This window comes from Ahaetulla prasina, chromosome 3 (genome assembly GCF_028640845.1).
Source record: "Ahaetulla prasina isolate Xishuangbanna chromosome 3, ASM2864084v1, whole genome shotgun sequence".
NCBI classification, from domain to species: domain Eukaryota; kingdom Metazoa; phylum Chordata; class Lepidosauria; order Squamata; family Colubridae; genus Ahaetulla; species Ahaetulla prasina.
The window spans coordinates 21236090-21255915 of NC_080541.1; the positions used below are offsets into that span (position 1 = coordinate 21236090).

General features: G+C 38.7%; 1 protein-coding gene across 4 annotated transcripts in view; it reads left to right on the plus strand.

Annotated features, from left to right (window-relative positions):
- TAF2 (TATA-box binding protein associated factor 2) overlaps nt 1–19826 on the plus strand; it is a 65799-nt gene that overhangs the window by 9120 nt on the left and 36853 nt on the right. For all 4 annotated transcript variants that reach the window (XM_058179206.1, XM_058179207.1, XM_058179208.1 and 1 more), the window contains 11 exons: nt 420–651; nt 1544–1728; nt 2688–2801; nt 4681–4780; nt 5157–5242; nt 6463–6598; nt 8607–8761; nt 10879–10993; nt 13139–13248; nt 14371–14436; nt 17254–17506. In XM_058179206.1, coding sequence (XP_058035189.1) covers nt 420–651; nt 1544–1728; nt 2688–2801; nt 4681–4780; nt 5157–5242; nt 6463–6598; nt 8607–8761; nt 10879–10993; nt 13139–13248; nt 14371–14436; nt 17254–17506 — 1552 coding nt within the window. The remainder of the gene's footprint in view (nt 1–419; nt 652–1543; nt 1729–2687; nt 2802–4680; nt 4781–5156; nt 5243–6462; nt 6599–8606; nt 8762–10878; nt 10994–13138; nt 13249–14370; nt 14437–17253; nt 17507–19826) is intronic.

The window sequence follows — 19826 nt, forward strand, 5'->3', positions numbered from 1 at the left end:
CTTCTTCTTGTTCCACTAACTATTCCTAGCATCATTGCCTTCTCTGGTGAATTTGCACGCATGATGTGGCCAAAGTAAATCAGATGCAATCTTATGATTTTAGCCTCTGATAATGTGTCTGGTTTTATATGATTTTAGCTCTCCGTGGCATATGCAATAAATTATGTTTAATACAACTATATACCCATATATATATGGGTAAACTTAAGCAGTCTCACAGTATTTTAAGAAATTAGCCTAACATTAGAGAAAGAAATACAAAATCCCTTGCTGGGTACAGGTTTTTAAGATTTTTGTTAGTCCTAATCATACTTTTACTTAGCTGTGGACTTTAATGAACTGCATCTATTAATGCAAACATGGCTTCTTTTTATTGTGCAAAGGCTAATTATTTCTATTTTTTTCAACTTTCTCTCTAGATTCTGGTTTCCTTGTGTTGATTCATATTCAGAACTCTGCACATGGAAACTGGAATATACTGTCGATGCCACAATGGTGGCAGTCTCAAATGGCGATTTAGTGGAAACTGTGTACACTCATGATATGAGAAAGAAGACTTTCCATTATATGTTGCCAATACCCACCGCTGCATCTAACATCTCTTTGGCTATTGGACCATTTGAAATTCTTGTCGATCCATACATGCACGAGGTAATGCACTTGGACAAGTTTATTTGATTTAATTTGAAGTAGATTTGTGTTAGTGTAATGTTTGGGTGATAATAATTGGTAACGTGAGGGACACAATGGCTCAGTGGCTAAGATGCTGAGCTTGTCGATCGAAAGGTCGGCAGTTCAGCGGTTCAAATCCCTAGTGCTGCGTAACGGGGTGAGCTCCCATTACTTGTCCCAGCTTCTGCCAATCTAGTAGTTCAAAAGCACATAAAAATTGCAAGTAGAAAAATAGTGACCTCCTTTGGTGGGAAGGTAACAGCATTCTGCGCACCTTTGGCGTTGAGTCATGCCGGCCACATGACCACGGAGACGTCTTCGGACAGCACTGGCTCTTCGGCTTTGAAATGGAGATGAGCACAGCCTCCTAGAGTTAGGAATGACTAGCATATATGTGCAAGGGGAACCTTTACCTTTAATGTTTGGGTAATGCAACAGAGATATCGTTTTTGTTGTATTTTTCATATACAGATTTTAAGAGAATTAGTTTTAATATACATATTGTTGGCAACTCTTGATTTTCAAGGGTAGAGTTGAATAAAAAGGCAAAGGAAATTGATAACCAATTTCTACTGGCCTTTGTCCTTTTCTGTTTTTGCAGAAAACAGTAACTTTTCATTAATTTTTATTTACCTTATTCCATACAATTTTCCAGCATTAGTGTTACTTTTTACTTATATACAACTTGTTTGCCAAGACCATTCTTTGAGGGCTATCATTAATGTCCTTTCACTGGCTTTCTAAAGTATTCTAATATTATGTTCAGTAGGGCATGCCAAACATTGCTGAGTTAAAAGTTATTCCCGGTCTTGCTCTAATTACCATCTAATTATTCAATTACATGTTCTGTTCTTTCTATTATTTATTCTAGGTCACCCATTTTTGTTTGCCCCAACTTCTTCCCCTGCTCAAACATACTACGTCATATCTCCATGAAGTATTTGAATTCTATGAAGAGATACTTACCTGTCGTTACCCTTACTCCTGCTTCAAAACAGTTTTTATAGATGAGGCCTATGTTGAAGTAGCTGCATATGCTTCTATGAGCATTTTTAGGTTAGTATTCATTATAACAGTAACCCATTGTAATCCTAAACTGGTCTGAACAAAAATTATTATGATTTGTTTCAGTTGGGCTGGCCTTAAAGATGACTTTAAAATTGCAAGTGACACTGAATGCAGCTATTTGCTTGCTAGTCAGCATTAGTTGATTCAGTAAAATAACCTCCGTTTTTAAGAGTTTTGGAACATATTGGTTGTCAGTAGATTTCCAGGTCCAATTTAAGGTGCTACTGATAGCAATAGTAATACAACTTAGACTTATAGTGCCTTACAGCACTCTCTAAGCAGTTTACAGAATCAGCATATTGCCCCCAACAATCTGGATCCTCATTTTATGACTTTGGAAGGATGGAAAACCTTGAGTGAGTGAGAATTGAAGTTCAGGCAGCCGGCAGTCAGCAAAAGTAGTCTGCAGTACTGCATTTTAACCTCTGCGCCAACACGGCTCTTGTCTTTGATTATCTATAAAGTACTGTTATCTGTCTAACTGCCTTTTTCAGAAAGAGGGGTCCTTGGTGCTCTTTGAGCTTGGTTGCTTTTTTGTAGACGTTTCATTAGCCAATTAAGTAACATCATCAGTGTGATATTATCCTAATTTGAATAATAAAACATCAGCAGAAAAACAGCCAAGCTGAGAAAGCACCTAGGACCCCTCATTTGAAACCTGGGCTACAAAGATTCTCCTTCGTTGGCCTCCAGGTAGATTTCCCTATGGAGTCCAACAGATCATGTTCCAGGGGTCCATCTAAAAGAGGGTGAAAGTTGTGATGTTCCCAGCAGCAGTATGTAAGCAGATAAGTTTTTGTAAGAAGTACCTGGATATCAATTATATGTCCCTGCTACTAATTATATAAAGCCACTAGTAAAATAGTTTGTTTATATTTGTATAAAAACTCTGCTTGCTTTTCTAACCCCCCCCCTTTGATAATTACTTTCTTATGTTTTTAAATTAGCACGAACCTTTTGCACAGTGCCATGATAATAGATGAGACTCCTCTAACCAGGAGGTGCCTGGCTGAAGCCCTAGCCCAGCAGTTCTTCGGCTGCTTTATATCTAGAATGTCTTGGTGAGTAAATGGATACCTCGGAGAAAGAATTTTGCATTTGAGTATGTGAAGGATTAGCATAATAGCAATAGCACTTAGACTTATATACCGCTTTGCAGTGGTTTACAGCCCTCTCTAAGCGGTTTACAGAGTCCGCATATTGCCCCCAACAATGTAGGGCCTCATTTTACCCACCTCAGAAGGATGGAAAGCTGAGTCAACCTTGAGCCTAGTGAGATTCGAACTGCCAAATTGCAGGCAGCCGGCAGTCAGCAGAAATAACCTGCAGTACTGCACTCTAACCACTGTGCCACCGCGGCTCTAATGCTAAACATAAAGGAGATTGGTATTGGTACCATCATGGGTTACATGAATAATTCTGAAAGCCATGATTGATAGCTCTGTTGAATTTACTTAAGACATTTCTTGCCTTATCCTGGAACACATTTTGAATGAATAAAGTCCCCAACAAATAAATACTCAACAAGCACCTCAAAATTTGCTCTGGGAAGTCGTAGGGGGGTGGGTGGGAAAAGGGGGGAGGGGGGAGTTAGCGGGAGGGGGAAGGAGGAGAGATATTTGTTAAAATTTTGTAAAACTTTTTCAATAAAAAAAAAACATGGCTGGTAAATTAACAGAAACGGAAAGCATTTCTGAAAGAATAAATTGAAAGTACAGATTGTCCTCATTTACTGACTGCAGTTGGGATTGGCAGCTTAATCCGTAAACAATGTTACGGTAAAGTGAAGAGTCGCATAACTGCACAAATTACAACATCAGTTCTGGCTGCAGCTGTGAAGTGTATCACTTCCGATCAGTTGCTAAACATAGCGTCACATGCCAGCAACTTTTGCCAGCTTCTCCTTGAGTTTGCGTGTTGGAAGATGGCTTCAGAGCTCACAAATGACAATCATGTGGCTGTGGGATAGTGCACACTAGCTGGCAAACGCCCAAATCGTGATCATGTGACCGCTGGGATGCCCCATGTGGTTGAAACTTTGAGAACTGGTTGTAATTTTGTGGTTGCGATCACTGAGGCACCAAGTGGTCAGTAATGGAAGTCAACATGTATGACTGAAAGTACACCAGATTCCAAGTATACTCACAGCATAAAATTTTGTATAAAAACGTATTTTACGTTGGTTGTTTTATTTTTGGTCTTTTCGCTAATAATTCAGAGCAGGTTCATTCAATTACTCTACACTTGGCTAATGTCTTTATGGAGCTATTTATCATATTATCCTTTTTGTGAATTCATCAGTACCCGTTCATATTGCCTTGATGTACAGGTAGTTCTCGCTTACCGACCACTTGTTCAGCGCCCAGTCAAATTTATGCTGTTGGAAAAAATAACTTTACAGCCAATTTACAACTATTTACAACCTTTGCAACGTCAGCATGATCACACTGGCAGCCCAAGGCTGAGAGCTGTGCATATGCTGTGCAGACAGCTACTCTCTTGAAGTCCCTTCTTCTCCATTTTCTTTGCTGTGTAAGAGGGAGGGAAGGATCAGACAAAGAAGAGATTGCCTGCAGAACTCACAGAGCAGAAAGACTGTTTTTTGTTTGTTTTTGTTTTGTTTACATTTATACCCCGCCCTTCTCCGAAGACTCAGGGCGGCTTACAGTGTATAGGGCAATAGTCTCATTCTATTTGTATATTTTTTTTACAAAGTCAACTTATTGCCCCCCCAACAATCTGGGTCCTCATTTTACCTACCTTATAAAGGATGGAAGGCTGAGTCAACCTTGGGCCGGGCTTGAACCTGCAGTAATTGCTGGAGAGTAACTCCTAATGTTTTCATCTGTGAAAATATTTGCAGTAGCTAAGTATCATTAGGAGCAGTTTTAGACTACTCTAAATCAAGAGACATTTTGTCGTTTTCATTTTTACTTGCAGGTCAGATGAGTGGGTATTAAAAGGAATCTCTGGCTATATTTATGGACTTTGGATGAAGAAAACCTTTGGTGTTAATGAATATCGTCACTGGATTAAGGAGGTAAATACATCCAGATGGGTAGAACTTTTGGAAGCATCTTTAAATCTCCAGAGGATAAATTCAACAAAGCTGTTGATGTTCTTTATATTCTTTAAAGCAAAGTTATCACAAATAGAGGGACATAAACCAAGATACAAATAACATGTACAATATGTGCTAATTTTGAACTATTATGTAAAACAGTGTGGAGTAAAGGCTTGGATGGTCCATGAATCAAATACACAATTTTCTGAAATAGAAGAATATGCTTTTCATCCCCACATGGCTTGATGTGCATGTTGTGATACCAGCTAAGATCTTGTCTATATCTAGTCTGGTGTGTTTTTTTAACTACTGTGACTACATGCTCAAGAGTATAATATGTTTTGCATTTCAGGAACTAGACAAAATAGTGGCGTACGAATTAAAGACAGGAGGCGTCTTACTGCATCCAATCTTTGGTGGAGGGAAAGAAAAGGACAAGTACGTTTAGTAAATAATGGGTAGAGTTACAGGGCAATTAATATATGCCTATTAGAATAGTAATGAGAAATTGACCCTAGGCTTAAATGATTTCTATTGGCGGGTCTTTGTGAAGGACCTATTTGGCAAACATCTCTATTGTATCTTTGTGTGTGTGTGTGTGTGTGTGTGTGAGAGAGAGAGAGAGAGAGAGAGAGAAATTGTATTAAAGTGTATTGTACTATATTAACTGAATATATGTTCAAAAATCTTTCCAGTGGAAAGAAGCAGGTTCAGCGGTGAAATGAAAATAGCATTTGACTTATTTTATAACTATTAATATTATTTTATTAATTAGAGCATTAGGGGAAAGTTGAATGTTTTGTTTTGTAGCGAGTAAACAAGGGTCTTGTAATGCTTAAGACAAAGTTTTTGTCAGTTTCTTTTAAGTGATACTTTAGTTCAGATGTACGCTTCTGATCCACAGAGGCTTATTCTATAATTTCTTAATTTTTATGCTTTCAAAAAGATGCTTCATATTTTAGTTGAAAAGTATTAACATAGTTACCCCTCTGAAAATTGTTGATGTCCTTTAGTTCCCTTGTCAGAGAGTCAGATTTGAGATTTAAAGGCTACGTGTACATTTGATGTATATTATATCTTTGGTGTTTTTAGTTCTAGCTGTTTACAATTAGTTCGCTGTTTTAAACATTTTACAATTCTAGTGATTTGTTTATATACTGCTGTAAAAGTCAGCTATAGGATTGCTACAGAGATCTTAACAATTCCCGTCTTCTAGAATAGAATACTTTTTCCAAATGTTTCTTTTCATAAAATTCACATACTTGGAGATGAATTATGATGGAATAGCCATTATTTTTAGCATGATGATAAAGAGGAATAGCAATGCTCTTTTTAAAACTGCTCATATATCATTATGCTGTTAATATTCACGTAAAAGCAAATTACAGTTTTTCCGAAACAGATGTGAACCTTTTATTTATTATTTTGATTTTAATTTTACATCCTACATTTACCTTAGAAGTTCTTCAGAAATGAATAAAATTTGCAATAACACGAATTCTGTTTTTAATAGTCTAGATGTTTATAGTTAATATTATGTAATTTGTGAATTAGTAGAAAATATCTGCCTTTTTATTTCCGTTGTAGTCTCAGCTGCAATATATTTTTCATGTAAAATATACCATGAATGAAAAATTATCTGCCCTTTAATTTTCCAGCCCTGCATCCCATTTACACTTTTCTATAAAACATCCTCACACGTTATCCTGGGAATATTATACCATGTTTCAGTGCAAGGCCCACCTAGTTATGAGACTGATAGAAAACAGAATAAGCATGGAGTTTATGTTACAAGTAAGTATTTGGATCTTCTATTGAATTATATTTAATTCCTTTAAAATTGTTTTTTTGTTTCTTTTCTACTTATGACGTGCTAAAATGATTGATTTCAGTTCTTTGTAATTTATAAAATTACAAAGAAATTCCATTCTACACAAATTTATACTCCCCATTAATGCTGAGAGATTACGACACATTAACTATCTGTCGAGAAAACATTGAGATTCTTTGCTTAAGTAAGACCCATAACCAGGGTTTGAAATTGGTTAATATAACTGACTAAGAAGAATGGTTAATCTCTCTTTGGGAACTGATTGTGGGAGAACAAGCTTTGTCATTTTAACATAACATAACAACAGAGTTGGAAGGGACCTTGGAGGCCTTCTAGTCCAACCCCCTGCCCAGGCAGGAAACCCTACACCATCTCAGTCAGATGGTTATCCAACATTTTCTTAATGTTATAAGCCACCACGGCTTATAACATTTTATAATGTTATAAGCCGTGGTGGCGCAGTGGCTAGAATGCCGTACTGCAGGCTACTTCTGCTGCCTGCCAGCTGCCTGCAATTTGGCAGTTCAAATCTCACCAGGCTCAAGGTTGACTCAGCCTTCCATCCTTCCGAGGTGGGTAAAATGAGGACCCAGATTGTTGGGGGCCATATGCTGATTCTGTAAACTGCTTAGACAGGGCTGTAAAGCACTGTGAAGTGGTATATAAGTCTAAGTGCTATTGCTGTTGCTATGTTTGCTCAGGAGAAAACTTAAATCCTCAAAAATACTTGCCATATTGATATTTGTTTGAATAGTTGTTCTATTTCTTACAGATGAAATGGTCAGGTCATTAGCCCAGCAACTGCTTTCTGTTGCCTTGGCATCTTTCTCTAAATCTAGATACCATGGGCACTTTTTTTTTTTAACATGGCTGCCCCTTCAATCAGTTGCTTGCAGTTTGAATTGTTTTGTACACACATCCAGATTTTCCCTTTCGGTCTACAATAGCAAAGCCTGGAATCAGATTTTCTCTTACAAAACCATTGCACTCCTTGTTGATATAAACAACTGAGTCTATTCTATTTTCCCATGGAAATGGTTTTAAAATAAATTGAAGACTTTTAGAAGCATGTGTTTTTTTTCTTATTTTATATTGGACGCCGAATGTATAAACAGTGATGTACTAAAAGGAATTCTGGAATATAGACTGCATTAATCTAAATATGGAAAATTGTGATAAACAATTAGGGAGAGCTCTTGCATGTTGTCAGAGACAGGAAATTTGCTGCTGCTGGAACATTCCCATTAGGCTGATTCCGCATGACACTATTTATGTTTGATTTGTAAACAGGATGCATTTTGGCATTAATCTGTCTTCAGAATCATCTTTATGTCAAGAAGTAGTTGCAGGCATAATGAGATTGTACGCAACAGATGTGGTTTGAAGCTTTGATTTCATTTGTGTCTTGAGCAAGGGCTTAATTGAACTCCTGAGTTCAATAGGCTTACTGGCTATATTTTTCACAACATTAAACCATAAAATATAATTTACCATAGCTGAATTCACACACGATATGCTTAGTTCAAAAAGCAAAGCAACTTTGTTTTCATAAAATACTGAAACTTGGTGTTTCTGATGCTCTCTGTTTCACTTTGTTCTTCACAGAATGTTTAGAAACAGTACTAATACAAAGGAAACAATGCAAAGGAAAAGAATCAAAGTTTACTGCAGATGTTTATTTTTTAAATGACAGAACGCAGAAACGAATAGAAGGCAGAAATCATTAAATATAGGAAAACCGTTCCCGCTAATTATTATTAATTAGTTAAATTAAATTAAATTAAATCAGATGTTTTTGGTCTGGTTTTATGTTGAAGAGTCAAATGTGATCTTCAGTTTCCAAACACTTGAATATCCCTTTTTTAAAAGATGCACAGTTATATTATTGTCACTTGCATTTCTCAAGGTTAAAATCTGTTTAGATATATGAAACTGACCGATATTCTGAATCTTGACTTGATTTCATCCTAGGTTTTCAACAAATTGTTGAGTCTAGCTAGCACCGCTTCTTCCCAGAAGTTCCAATCTCATATGTGGAGTCAAATGCTGGTGTCTACATCTGGGTTTTTGAAATCCATTTCCAATGTGTCTGGCAAAGACATTCAGCCTTTAATTAAGCAATGGGTGTATCCTTTTCTATTGTGCTTTGGCTTACTTACACGAAGGTGAAAAACAACTGTTCTTAGGGCAATCTAAACAAATAGCCTAAGATATGAAAAACTATCTTTGGTAATGTTGTTCAAACTGTTTATCTCTTTTTGCAAGGACCAATCCCATTTTGGTGGTGGTTTTATTTTGTGGTTAAATGTTTTGTACTGGCAGAACTCTGGAAGGCATATTACATCTCTGAAAAACAGAGGCACTGTAATATCAAGACAATATTACCCAAGGATTCTTGTAAATCTTCATTTCAGTTTAATGTTTACTTTTTGGTGTTCTCCATAACACCAAAGCACTTGTGGCAATGCATACTAGTAATTTAAATCGCTATGTAAGTTAATTGCATGGAATGATTGGTACAGATCTTGAAACTTGCAAATCTATTTGGTGGTTCTAATATCTTACTTTAGAGATTTTACCTAGTGAGTACAATGACGTTCACAAAATTAAATGCAACAACATTCTTGCTACCACAGATAGTTTTTGCTAAAGTAGCGTCTTTGATAATTAAAATGCGGAATTTCTGTCAATCTTAGTCCATTTACTCGTTACTTGTTTATTGACTCCTTTTCTTAGCAACTACTCACAGGTTCAGGTAGTCTTCAACTAACAACCATTCGTTCAACGATAGTTTGAGTTACAACGCAGCTGAATGAGGCGATTTATGACAGGCACTTGACATTATAGCCGCCACGGTGTCCCCATGGTCATGTGGATCAATCTGGGCGCTTGTAGTGATGACATCACAGTATCATGTAGTCATGTGATTGTGATTTGCAACCTGTTCTGCCAGATTCGCACAAGCCAAATCAATTAGGAAGCTGGGAGGGAATCAACAAATGGTAACCACATGACATCACTAATGATAGTATGATTTTTTTAAAAAAAAAAATGCCAACTGGAAGTGCTGGGATCACTGTCATTAAGCATCTATGGTCACATAGTATCCTACCATGGCTTAGCAGCAGACATTCTGGTCCTAATTGCTGCTTTCACCAAGGACTACCTGTACATGTAACTAACTTTCCTTTATTAACCTACATTTGCACTGTTCAGATTCAGATTTCATAGAACTAGGCATTTAAAATGAGAAGATGTGTGCATGCAAAGTGGCTTTTAATCATTTGGGATTATTAAGAGCTGTGGTGACGCAGTTGTTAGAATGCAGTTGTTGTTAGTTGCAAAGTCATGTCTGACCCATCGCAACCCCATGGACAACATTCCTCAGGCCTTCCTGTCTTCTACCATCCTCTGGAGTCCATTTAAGCTCACGCCTACTGCAGTGACTCCATCCAGCCACCTCATTCTCTGTCGTCCCCTTCTTCTTTTGCCCTCAATCGTTCCCAGCATTAGGCTCTTCTCCAGTGAGTCCTTCCTTCTCATTAGGTGGCCAAAGTATTTCAGTTTCATCTTCAGGATCTGGCCTAAAGAGCAGTCAGAGTTGATCTCCTCTAGTACTGACCGGTTTGATCACCTTGCAGTCCAAGGGACTTGCAGGAGTCTTCTCCAGCACCAGAGTTCAAAGGCCTCAATTCTTTGGCGCTCAGCTTTCCTTATGGTTCAACTTTCACAGCCATACATTGCAACTGGGAAAACCATAGCCTTGACTACACGCACTTTTGTTGGCAGGGTGATGTCTCTGCTTTTTAGAATGCTGTCTAGATTTGCCATAGCTTTCCTCCCCAGGAGCAAGCGTTTTTTAATTTCTTGTTTGCAGTCCCCATCTGCAGTGATCTTGGTGCCCAGTATTGCAGGCTAATTCTGCTGACTGCCAACTGTCAGCAGTTCAGCAGTTCAAATCTTGCCAGCTCAAGGTTGATTCAGTCTTTCATCCTTCCAAGGTTGGTAAAATGAGGAGCCAGATTGTTGGGGCAATATGCTGATTCGGTATACAACTTAGAGAGGGCTGTAAAGCACTGTGAAGCGGTATATAGTGCTGTTGCTATTATTATTGACATATTAATTGGGGAAGACCAGTCCTATCAATCCCTAAATAAGCAAAACTTGTGCATTTGCAGTTAAGTCTATAAGCTTGAAAAATATATAAGGGACCAGGTGTTTTTTTCCTATTGAGTTTTTGCAGAGATCAAAGCAGTGTGGTTAAATTTTATGGCAGTTTTGCATTTAATCGAAAACGAAATGTACTCGAATTAGAAATAAAGCAAGACTATACCTCTCCTGGGACGCAGAAATATGTGGTAAGTTTACTTTTTTTCGTTTTTTCCCTTTAAAATCTGTCAAAATAGTTAAATATTGCATTGTAGTTCCTTTTGTATTAAGTTAACTTCTATTAAATTAAGTAGCTATTTTATTATCCTGAATCCTCTCTGCAGAATCATGCCCCCACTTAATTTAAATGCTTCTTTCGTCTCTTGCTAATGAAAGTTGAGTATCGTTTTCATTTATTAAGTTCTAAGCCTATATCCTTTTTTTTCCTGTCCACCTGTGAAATATTTTCACTTTCCTCTCTATAGCATCACTCCAGATATGCTCCAGAGTCAAGGATACAGGTAGTCCTTGGCTTATGATAGCAATTGGGACTAAATAATGTGGCCATAAAATGTGATGCCGTGTGACTTGGATCACGTAAAGATGACAGTCCCGGCAGTCCCAGTGGCTGCCATAAACTCTGGATAAGTGGGTTGTTAAAGAAGGAAAAGATGGGAATTCCAAGTAAGGAGTGCAGGGATGCCATGAAGAGAGTGTGGGGAGCCGGGGGGGGGGGGTGAAGACTTGGGAGGCCCAGTGGGGAGTGCTAGTAGTGAGGAAAAAAACAAGAGTGACTTAACCAAAGTGACATGAGACCTTTCCTGCCAGCTTCCCCATTAATTTTGCTTGTGGAAAGCTGGCAGGGAAGGTTACAAATGGTAATCAGTTGTCCGTGGTTTGCTGCGATGACCAGAACTTTGAGGACTAGTTGTGTGTCCATTTTTTACAGCGCCACCATTCAGCGTCAATTGCTGAATGAATGGGTGTAAGCTGAGGACATATCGCTTAGTAAAGCGGTCCCTAATCATTCCAGCCCCAGGTGGTTTTTCCACAGATGGGGAAGCATGATTTTGTGTGCTGCCTGGATCTTACGCACGCACGGTTGGGGCTTCACTCGCACGGCCTAGTTCCTGGCAGGCGGCAGACCACTGGCAGTCTGCGGCCCTGGGGTTGGGGTTGGGGACCCTTGGTTTAGGGAACCAGAAAGAAAAAAGACAATTGAATGTTTCTTTGCATGAGAAGAATGCTGCATGTGTTACATTGGATTTTATCCAGGTTTTATATAATGCTTCCAATTTAATTTATGGCTTAGGGGCCCAAAAGCAAGTTACAAATATACTCTAAAGTTGGTATTAGATAAAACGTTTTTACGACTAAAATAGTTAATAAATAAAACCGCAACTCATTGATTTGTTACTAAAAATCCCATTTTTATAGCCATAGTTAAAAATCTGGGCACTGCAGTTTTAGAATTTTTATCTGCAAGTAAATTTTTTACATACTTTTCCTCATTTGGATTTTACTTGTTAAGATGTTTTATCTAACGCCAAGTTTAGGTTTATTTGTAATTTGCTTTTGGACCTTTTGGCTGTAAATAAAATTTGAAATATAATTCTTTCAGTTCAGCTAAACTTTGCTCAATACTGAAATAAAACGTAGGCATAAATATTGAATTCATTTAACTTCTGGCCATTTCATGTATGTTTTGAATGTAAATATATGAGCTAAAAGCCTGCTTTTTAATATGTAAAATAAAATAATAAGGGACGCGGTGGCTTAGTGGCTAAGATGCTGAGCTTGTCGACCGAAAGGTCGGCAGTTCAGAGGTTTGAATCCCTAGTGCCGCCTAACAGGGTGAGCTTCTGCCAACCTAGCTGTTTGAAAGCACATAAAAAATGCAAGTAGAAAAAATAGGGACCACCTTTGGTGGGAAGGTAACAGTGTTCCATGTGCCTTTGGCGTTTAGTCATGCCAGCCACATGACCACAGAAACATCTTTGGACAGCGCTGGCTCTTTGGCTTTGAAATGGAGATGAGCACCACCCCCTAGAGTCAGGAATGACTAGCACATAGGTGTGAAGGGAACCTTTACCTTTATGTAAAATAATAAAGTTTTGTTCAGCAAGAAATAGCTGACAGGCTAAATATATTAAATACGGGATTCAGTATTGTGCAGTAAACATGTTCAAGTTCAAACCTATGCTTATCTTTAAAGCACGCGTAAGTGACAATGACCGAGTCAGTTTTTTCAGCCTCCTCTCTGAAAGTGAGGAGGGTATCAGTGGAAATGAAGCTCGGGCTGTCATAGATCATTATGACTGCTTGGTACTTAATAATGAGGCATCTTTTTCTAGGGTCCACTTAAAGTGACAGTGCAGGAGCTTGATGGATCTTTCAACCACACACTTCAAATAGAAGAAAACAGCCTCAAACATGATATACCTTGTCATTCAAAGAGCAGACGGTAGGGCTTTTACCACCTATGGAATTTCCTTATAAAACGCCTGTCGGAAGTGACTGCCATACATTTGTTTTTTAATGATTTTGTTATTATTAGACATGTTTTGTCAAAGGTCTCAAAACCGTGGCGATGCTGCATTGTCCAGTTATCCTCATGGCAATATGAAAAACTAGTCTTCACGGAAGGGATACAAACAGTAATGTTTTGCAAAAAGTGGTTAACACAGCATTGACGTCTACGGTTTGATTTGGGTCTTCTGACATTGTTTCAGCACGATAAATACACTCCACTCAGCCACTCTAACACAGGGGTCTCCAACCTTGGCAACTTTAAAACTTGTGGACTTCAACTCCCAGAGTTCCTCTGGGAGCTGGCTGAGGAACTCTGGGAGTTGAAGTCCACAAGTCAAAGAATCTTAGTTGTAAGAAGGTGTTGGTCACTAATATGCACTTCGGTCTCCCTTTCGGAGACCAAAAACTTATAAAACAATATTCTGGATATCCAGTCAGTATGAACTATATGCAGCTATTGCAAAAAAAAAAAATGGCAACTGTACAAGGAAGTAGGCGAGAGGGGAAAAAAATAAACAATTGCCAGAGAAATAAGAATCAGCAAAAATATGTCAGAATGCCCAGTTCGGTTGACTGTCAAGGTTCCAGAAAAACCTCTTCTGCATAAAAAAAACTCAGAAGCCATTGTTTTCCAGAGTTCTTTACTAGCATGAGGAAACTGGCACACGATGAGTGAAATTCCAAAACTGAATTTCCGGATTCTTTTCCCAGTTATACAAACCCCAAGAGTCCCACCCCCCTGACCCCTTTGATGGTCACATGGTCCCACGTTCTCCCAGTTCATTCGAATATCTTCTTGCCACTCTTCCTGCAGATGTGAACACCATCCGACCTTGGCCGCTTGAAGAATGTTACCATACCCCTCAACCCCCCCCCCTTTCAGGGGAAAAATGTGGCAGCGTCTGGAACCCTAAAGTCTAATATGGTTTCCAGGCCTGACATTGACAACCTAATCATAAGCTGTTCTTTCCTTTGTGTAGCCATGCCTTTTCTTTTTTAAACAAAAGAAAAAGACAAAAATTTGAGTATAAATCTCTTGTTGGTTTTTATGCAGCAACAAGAAGAAAAAAATCCCATTGATGAACGGAGAGGAAGTGGACATGGATCTTTCTGCCATGGAGTAAGTAAACTTATGAAAGGCACAGAGTATGAAAATACAGAGTATTGAAAATCTTCTCCATGCAGCATTTTCAAATAGAGTATTGATCCAAATATCAAAGAGAGGAAGTGCTAATAACTTGTGCAGGGGCTTTTCCTTTCTACGATTGTGCATTCTGACACCTCTGGATTGAAGGAGTGTTCAGTGTAACAGGCACTTTTGGAATACTCTGTAGTTTGGAGCAGGGTGGATTCGATTCAGATCAAGTCGATTTAAATCATGATTTAAACCACTAGTAAAAAGGCTTGATTTAAATCAACTCGATTTAAATCATGATTTTTTTTTAAATGAACTGTCATCTCTGCCACACAGCGGCTCCTCCTCTGACCTGCTGCTGACTCACCAACCGTCCCATTCACGTTAATGAGATGGCTGGTGATTTGGTAGTGACCCAACAAGGTGAGGGATGTAACAGGCAGCAGGTGAGCGGATGCTGGCTAACATGATGGATCTGAAATGCTCTTTAATATTATATTTATAAGCTGCTTAGAAGATTTCATTTTTCATTTTTACTGCTTGTCCTTGCTCCTCACACTTAGAGCCTGGTGGTACTGATGCATTTCTCTTCAAACAATCATACAGTTTGTAGGTACATAGGTACATTGTAGGCAAAACAATAGGATAAAGGAATATTCCTGAACTTTGTTTTATGATTTATCTCATGGTTACTGTGAAACTGTGTGAATGCATCAATGCAGTGCATGTTATCTCAGCTTGCAGAGCTTGGATTCATTGAATGAATTTATTAAAAATGTAAATATTGCAGGATATACAGTCCAGGAGTGAAATCAAGTTCTGACAGGTTCTGGAGAACTGGTAGCAAAAATTTTGAGTAGTTTGGAGAACCGGTAGCGGAAATTTTGAGTAGTTCGGAGAACCGGCAAATACCACCTCTGGATGGCCCCAGAGTGGGGTGGGAATGGAGATTTTGCAATATCCTTCCCCTGTCACGCCCACCAAGCCACACCACACCCACCAAGTCACACCCAAAGAACCGATAGTGAAAAAAATTAGATTTCACCACTGATACAGCCTCATGCTACATAACTAAGCTCCATTTCATGCTGAATAAACTAAATTATTAATGTATCTTAAATAGAAAACTATCTTTAGATAGATTTTTTTACTCCAAAAGCATTTTATTAAAATAAATTTGTTAAACATCAAGAAAATCCAATTTAAATTAAAAAATTGATTTTTTTTTAAATCAATGATTTTTATCCACCCTGGTTTGGAGGGCCAGGAACTGTTTTATAACAGTGCTTACATAGTAGAAATTGAGGTTTTCAAAATGTCTAGGAACTCTGTTGAATTTTGTTATGTGGCATGAAATAATTACCTCCCCAAACATCCTCATATAACAACCTAAGAGGCAAGGAACAGGCCAATTACTGCATTTTTTCTTATTTGGAGTATAAAGAGGTTGATGCAGCCATGTGAAATATATTAAATTTATACCCTTTCCTATTCTATAAAATTAATACCCTAAAAGTATGGGTTGGCAGAGAGGGAAAGAAATTGCTCAGTGATATTTTTAAAATCACAGTTTAGTGTTGTGCATGATCTTAGTTTTTATTAACTATATTTTGTATGACCTTAGAACTGGCTAGCTTAAACTTCTAAACAGCATTTTAAGTGGATTTGTAAAGCATGATTTAAAAGTTAAAGACTCAAATTGTACCTTGTTAGTTTTCAATGTCATGACAATCAGTAGGTACTAGAAAACCAGAATATAAAGAAGAAAACCTCAGAGAGAGGAGGAAAAATGTGTAAGTCATGAGCGGTTCTTCCGTTGCCAAATCCTAATATTGTATACTTGAATTATGACAGCCCTAAAATTTTTATATGAAGTTGTGACTTAGTTTATATTTTGCTAGCAGAGTGAGTGGTTTCTTTGTTACTCTCCAGAGAGTAAAAATTTGATGCCATATAATATACCAAGCAATCAGTAGGAACTGGAATGAGACAATATAGAATTTTTCTGCTACATTTGCTTGAGATTATTTTCAAGTATATCGATTGTAAAGTTGCAGTGTTCTTTACACTAAAAATTGTGTTCCAGGTAAAGATGTATTAAGCACAGAACTCACTATCCTGAATGGGGCTACCAGTTTTCATGCTGAAAATATCAGAGATGCCACAATCGAGAGGAAAAAAATTGTTGTTAGTTGCAAAGTCATGTCCGACCCATCACGACCCCATGGACAGCATTCCTCCAGGCCTTCCTGTCCTCTACCATCCTCTGGAGTCCATTTAATTTCACCCCGACTGCTTCGGTGACTCCATCCAGCCACCTCATTCTCTGTCGTCCGCTTCTTCTTTTGCCCTCAATCGTTCCCAGCATTAGGCTCTTCTCCAGTGAGTCCTTCCTTCTCATTAGGTGGCCAAAGTATTTCAGTTTCATCTTCAGGATCTGGCCTTCTAAAGAGCAGTCAGGGTTGATCTCCTCTAGTACTGACCGGTTTGATCACCTTGCAGTCCAAGGGACTCGCAGGAGTCTTCTCCAGCACCAGAGTTCAAAGGCCTCAATTCTTTGGCGCTCAGCCTTCCTTATGGTCCAACTTTCACAGCCATACATTGCAACTGGGAACACCATAGTCTTGACTGTACGTGCTTTTGTTGGCAGGGTGATGTCTCTGCTTTTCAGTATGCTGTCTAACTTTGCCATAGCTTTCCTCCCCAGGAGTAAGTGGCTTTTAATTTCTTGGCTGCAGTCCAAAAATGATGTTATTCAATTAGTTTGCTGCCCTGACCTAAGTTTTTATCCTCTTCTTCCAGTGCCGATTCCCCTTTACTATGGATAAGAATAGACCCAGATATGTCTGTTTTGAGGAAGGTAGAATTTGAACAGGCGGACTTCATGTGGCAATACCAATTGCGTTACGAGAGAGACGTGGTCGCGCAAGAGGAATCTATTTTGGCTCTTCAGAAGTTCCCCACCCCAGCATCCCGGCTTGCGCTGACTGATATTCTCGAACAAGAGCAGTGCTTCTATCGAGTGAGGATAATGGCTTGCTTCTGTCTTGCAAAGGTAAGAAGTGGCCACCTGGTTCCCTCAGATGCTAACGCAGGTTCTTTTAAGTCTGAGCAAACTGCTAAAGGTGAGGTATGATGCAGTTGCAGGAAAAAAGTTTTTATCCATCTGTCATTGCTTTTTGAAAACCACATACATAGGTAAGGGTTTTATGTAAGGTCCCCGAGTACTGTTGTAGTCAAATACAAGAGCAAACAATAGATTAAATACAAGAGCAAACAATAGATTCAAACTTAATGTCAACCGTTTCAACCTTGATTGCAGAAAACTTCTGTAACAGAGTTGTTAACGCTTGGAACTCACTACCTGACTCTATAGTCTCTACTCAAAATCCCAAAAACTTCAACCTAAAACTATCTACTATTGACCTATAGAGGACTATAAGGGGCGTGCATAAGAGCACAAAAAGTGCCTACCATTCCTGTCCTATTGTTCCCTTTCATTGTATCAAATTAATATAGTTGTTGCATACTTTTGCTTACATATGTGTTTTTCTGTTTATGATGTGTTGTGACAAAATAAAAATAAAAAAAATACCACTAGATGGCATCATCACACTGTCAAAATAAAAGAAATGTCCAGCTCTTGTGAGATAGAGAATTAGAGAAAATGTGTATATTCTCCTGCATCATTTTGCAAGATATCAGCTGGTCTTCATTTTTAAAGCTTTTTTTAAAAAAATTTAAAAATACTTAGTTTAAAAAGTACCCACATTATGGCTTGAATACAAATAGGGTGCCCCCCCCCCAGTTAACTGAAATTGGAGCAAAGGTGACTATGAAGTACCCAAGCACATTCTATGGTCTCCTGTATTTTTATTTAATTGTGTAATATCATGTTTCTGTAATATTCTGTACCTCATTCATACAAAGCCTCTGATAACAAGTTCCTTTGGCATTAACTTTTTGGGAACCATCAAAGGTTCCTCTTAAGGTTGATTCTACAAGTAGTCCTAGACTTAACAACCATTGGTTTAGTGACCGTGTGAAGTTACAGTGGCACTTAAAATGGTTAGTGTGTAACCATTTTCACACTTATGACCGTTGCAGCATCTTCATGGTCACATGATCAAAATGTTTGCGCTTGGAAACTGGCATGTTGCAGTGTCCCGGGGTCATGTGATCCCCTTTTATGACAAGCAAAGTCAATGGGGAAGCTAGATTCACTTAACAACCGTGTTACTAACGTAACAACTGTGGGAAGAAATGGGGCAACAGTCACTTAACAACTGTTTCACTTAGCAACAGAAATGTTGGACTCCATTATTTTTATTTTTTCTTTGAGAAGCAGTGCTATCATGGATATTCACAGGAATAAAACAAAATCAAGATGGCGGCCAAAATCTTCTGGCTGCCTTCTTCACATTTTTGTCTCTCCTCCCTGGAGACATTTTTGGGTATCATTCTTGCCTGCTCCATGGGCTACTGATCACAGCACCCATAGCTGGACTGCCATAGCCTTGTATTGTCAGCCAAAATGGAGCTCACTAATTGCTTTCACTTTGCCCTATACTCCTCCTTCATATATAGAGACATGGGATTAGTATAGTCTTAGAAGCATTAGCCTAAAGCTTCACCAGATAGCTAAAAGAGATAATTCAGTACAAGTAGTCCTCAGCTAACCACCACAATTGAGCCAGAAATTTATGTTGCTAAGTGAGAAATTGGTTAAGTAGGTTTTGCCCCATTTTACAACTTTTCTTGCCACATTTGTTAAGTGAATCACTGCAGTTGTTTAATTAATAACACGGTTGTTTAGAGAATCAGTCTTCCCTGTTGACTTTGCTTGTCGAAAGGCTGCAAAAGGAGATCACATGCCCATGGGACACCGCAACGGTCATAAATGCGAGTCAGTTGTTAAGCATCCGAATGTGACTCATGTGTCCATAGGGGTGCTGCAACGGTCATAAGTGTGAAAAATGGTCATAAGTCACTTTTTTCAGTGCCGTTCAGAGGTAGTATTCAGCTATTTCGGACCGGTTCGCCCAAACCGGTAGCAGAGTTCACAGGTGGGCCCGCCCCGGCTCCAAGTCGTGCTATTTAGGCATGTTTTCGAGGCCGGGCACATGCATGGAAGGTGTGCGAGCGAGCAAAGTGCATGTGTGGAAGGGCGGGCGCATGCACGGACAGGGCACGTGAAGCAAGCATGCGCGCGCACGGCAAACCAGTGGTAAAGGTAAGTGAAACCCACCCCTGGTGCCGTTGTTAGTTTGAGCATTAGGTCACTAAGGGAACTCTTGTAAGTTGAGGACTATCTGAGGTAAATTTTGCCGATGGTGAGGGATCTTTAATTGGAAAAGAAGCAAAGCCAGAGGGAA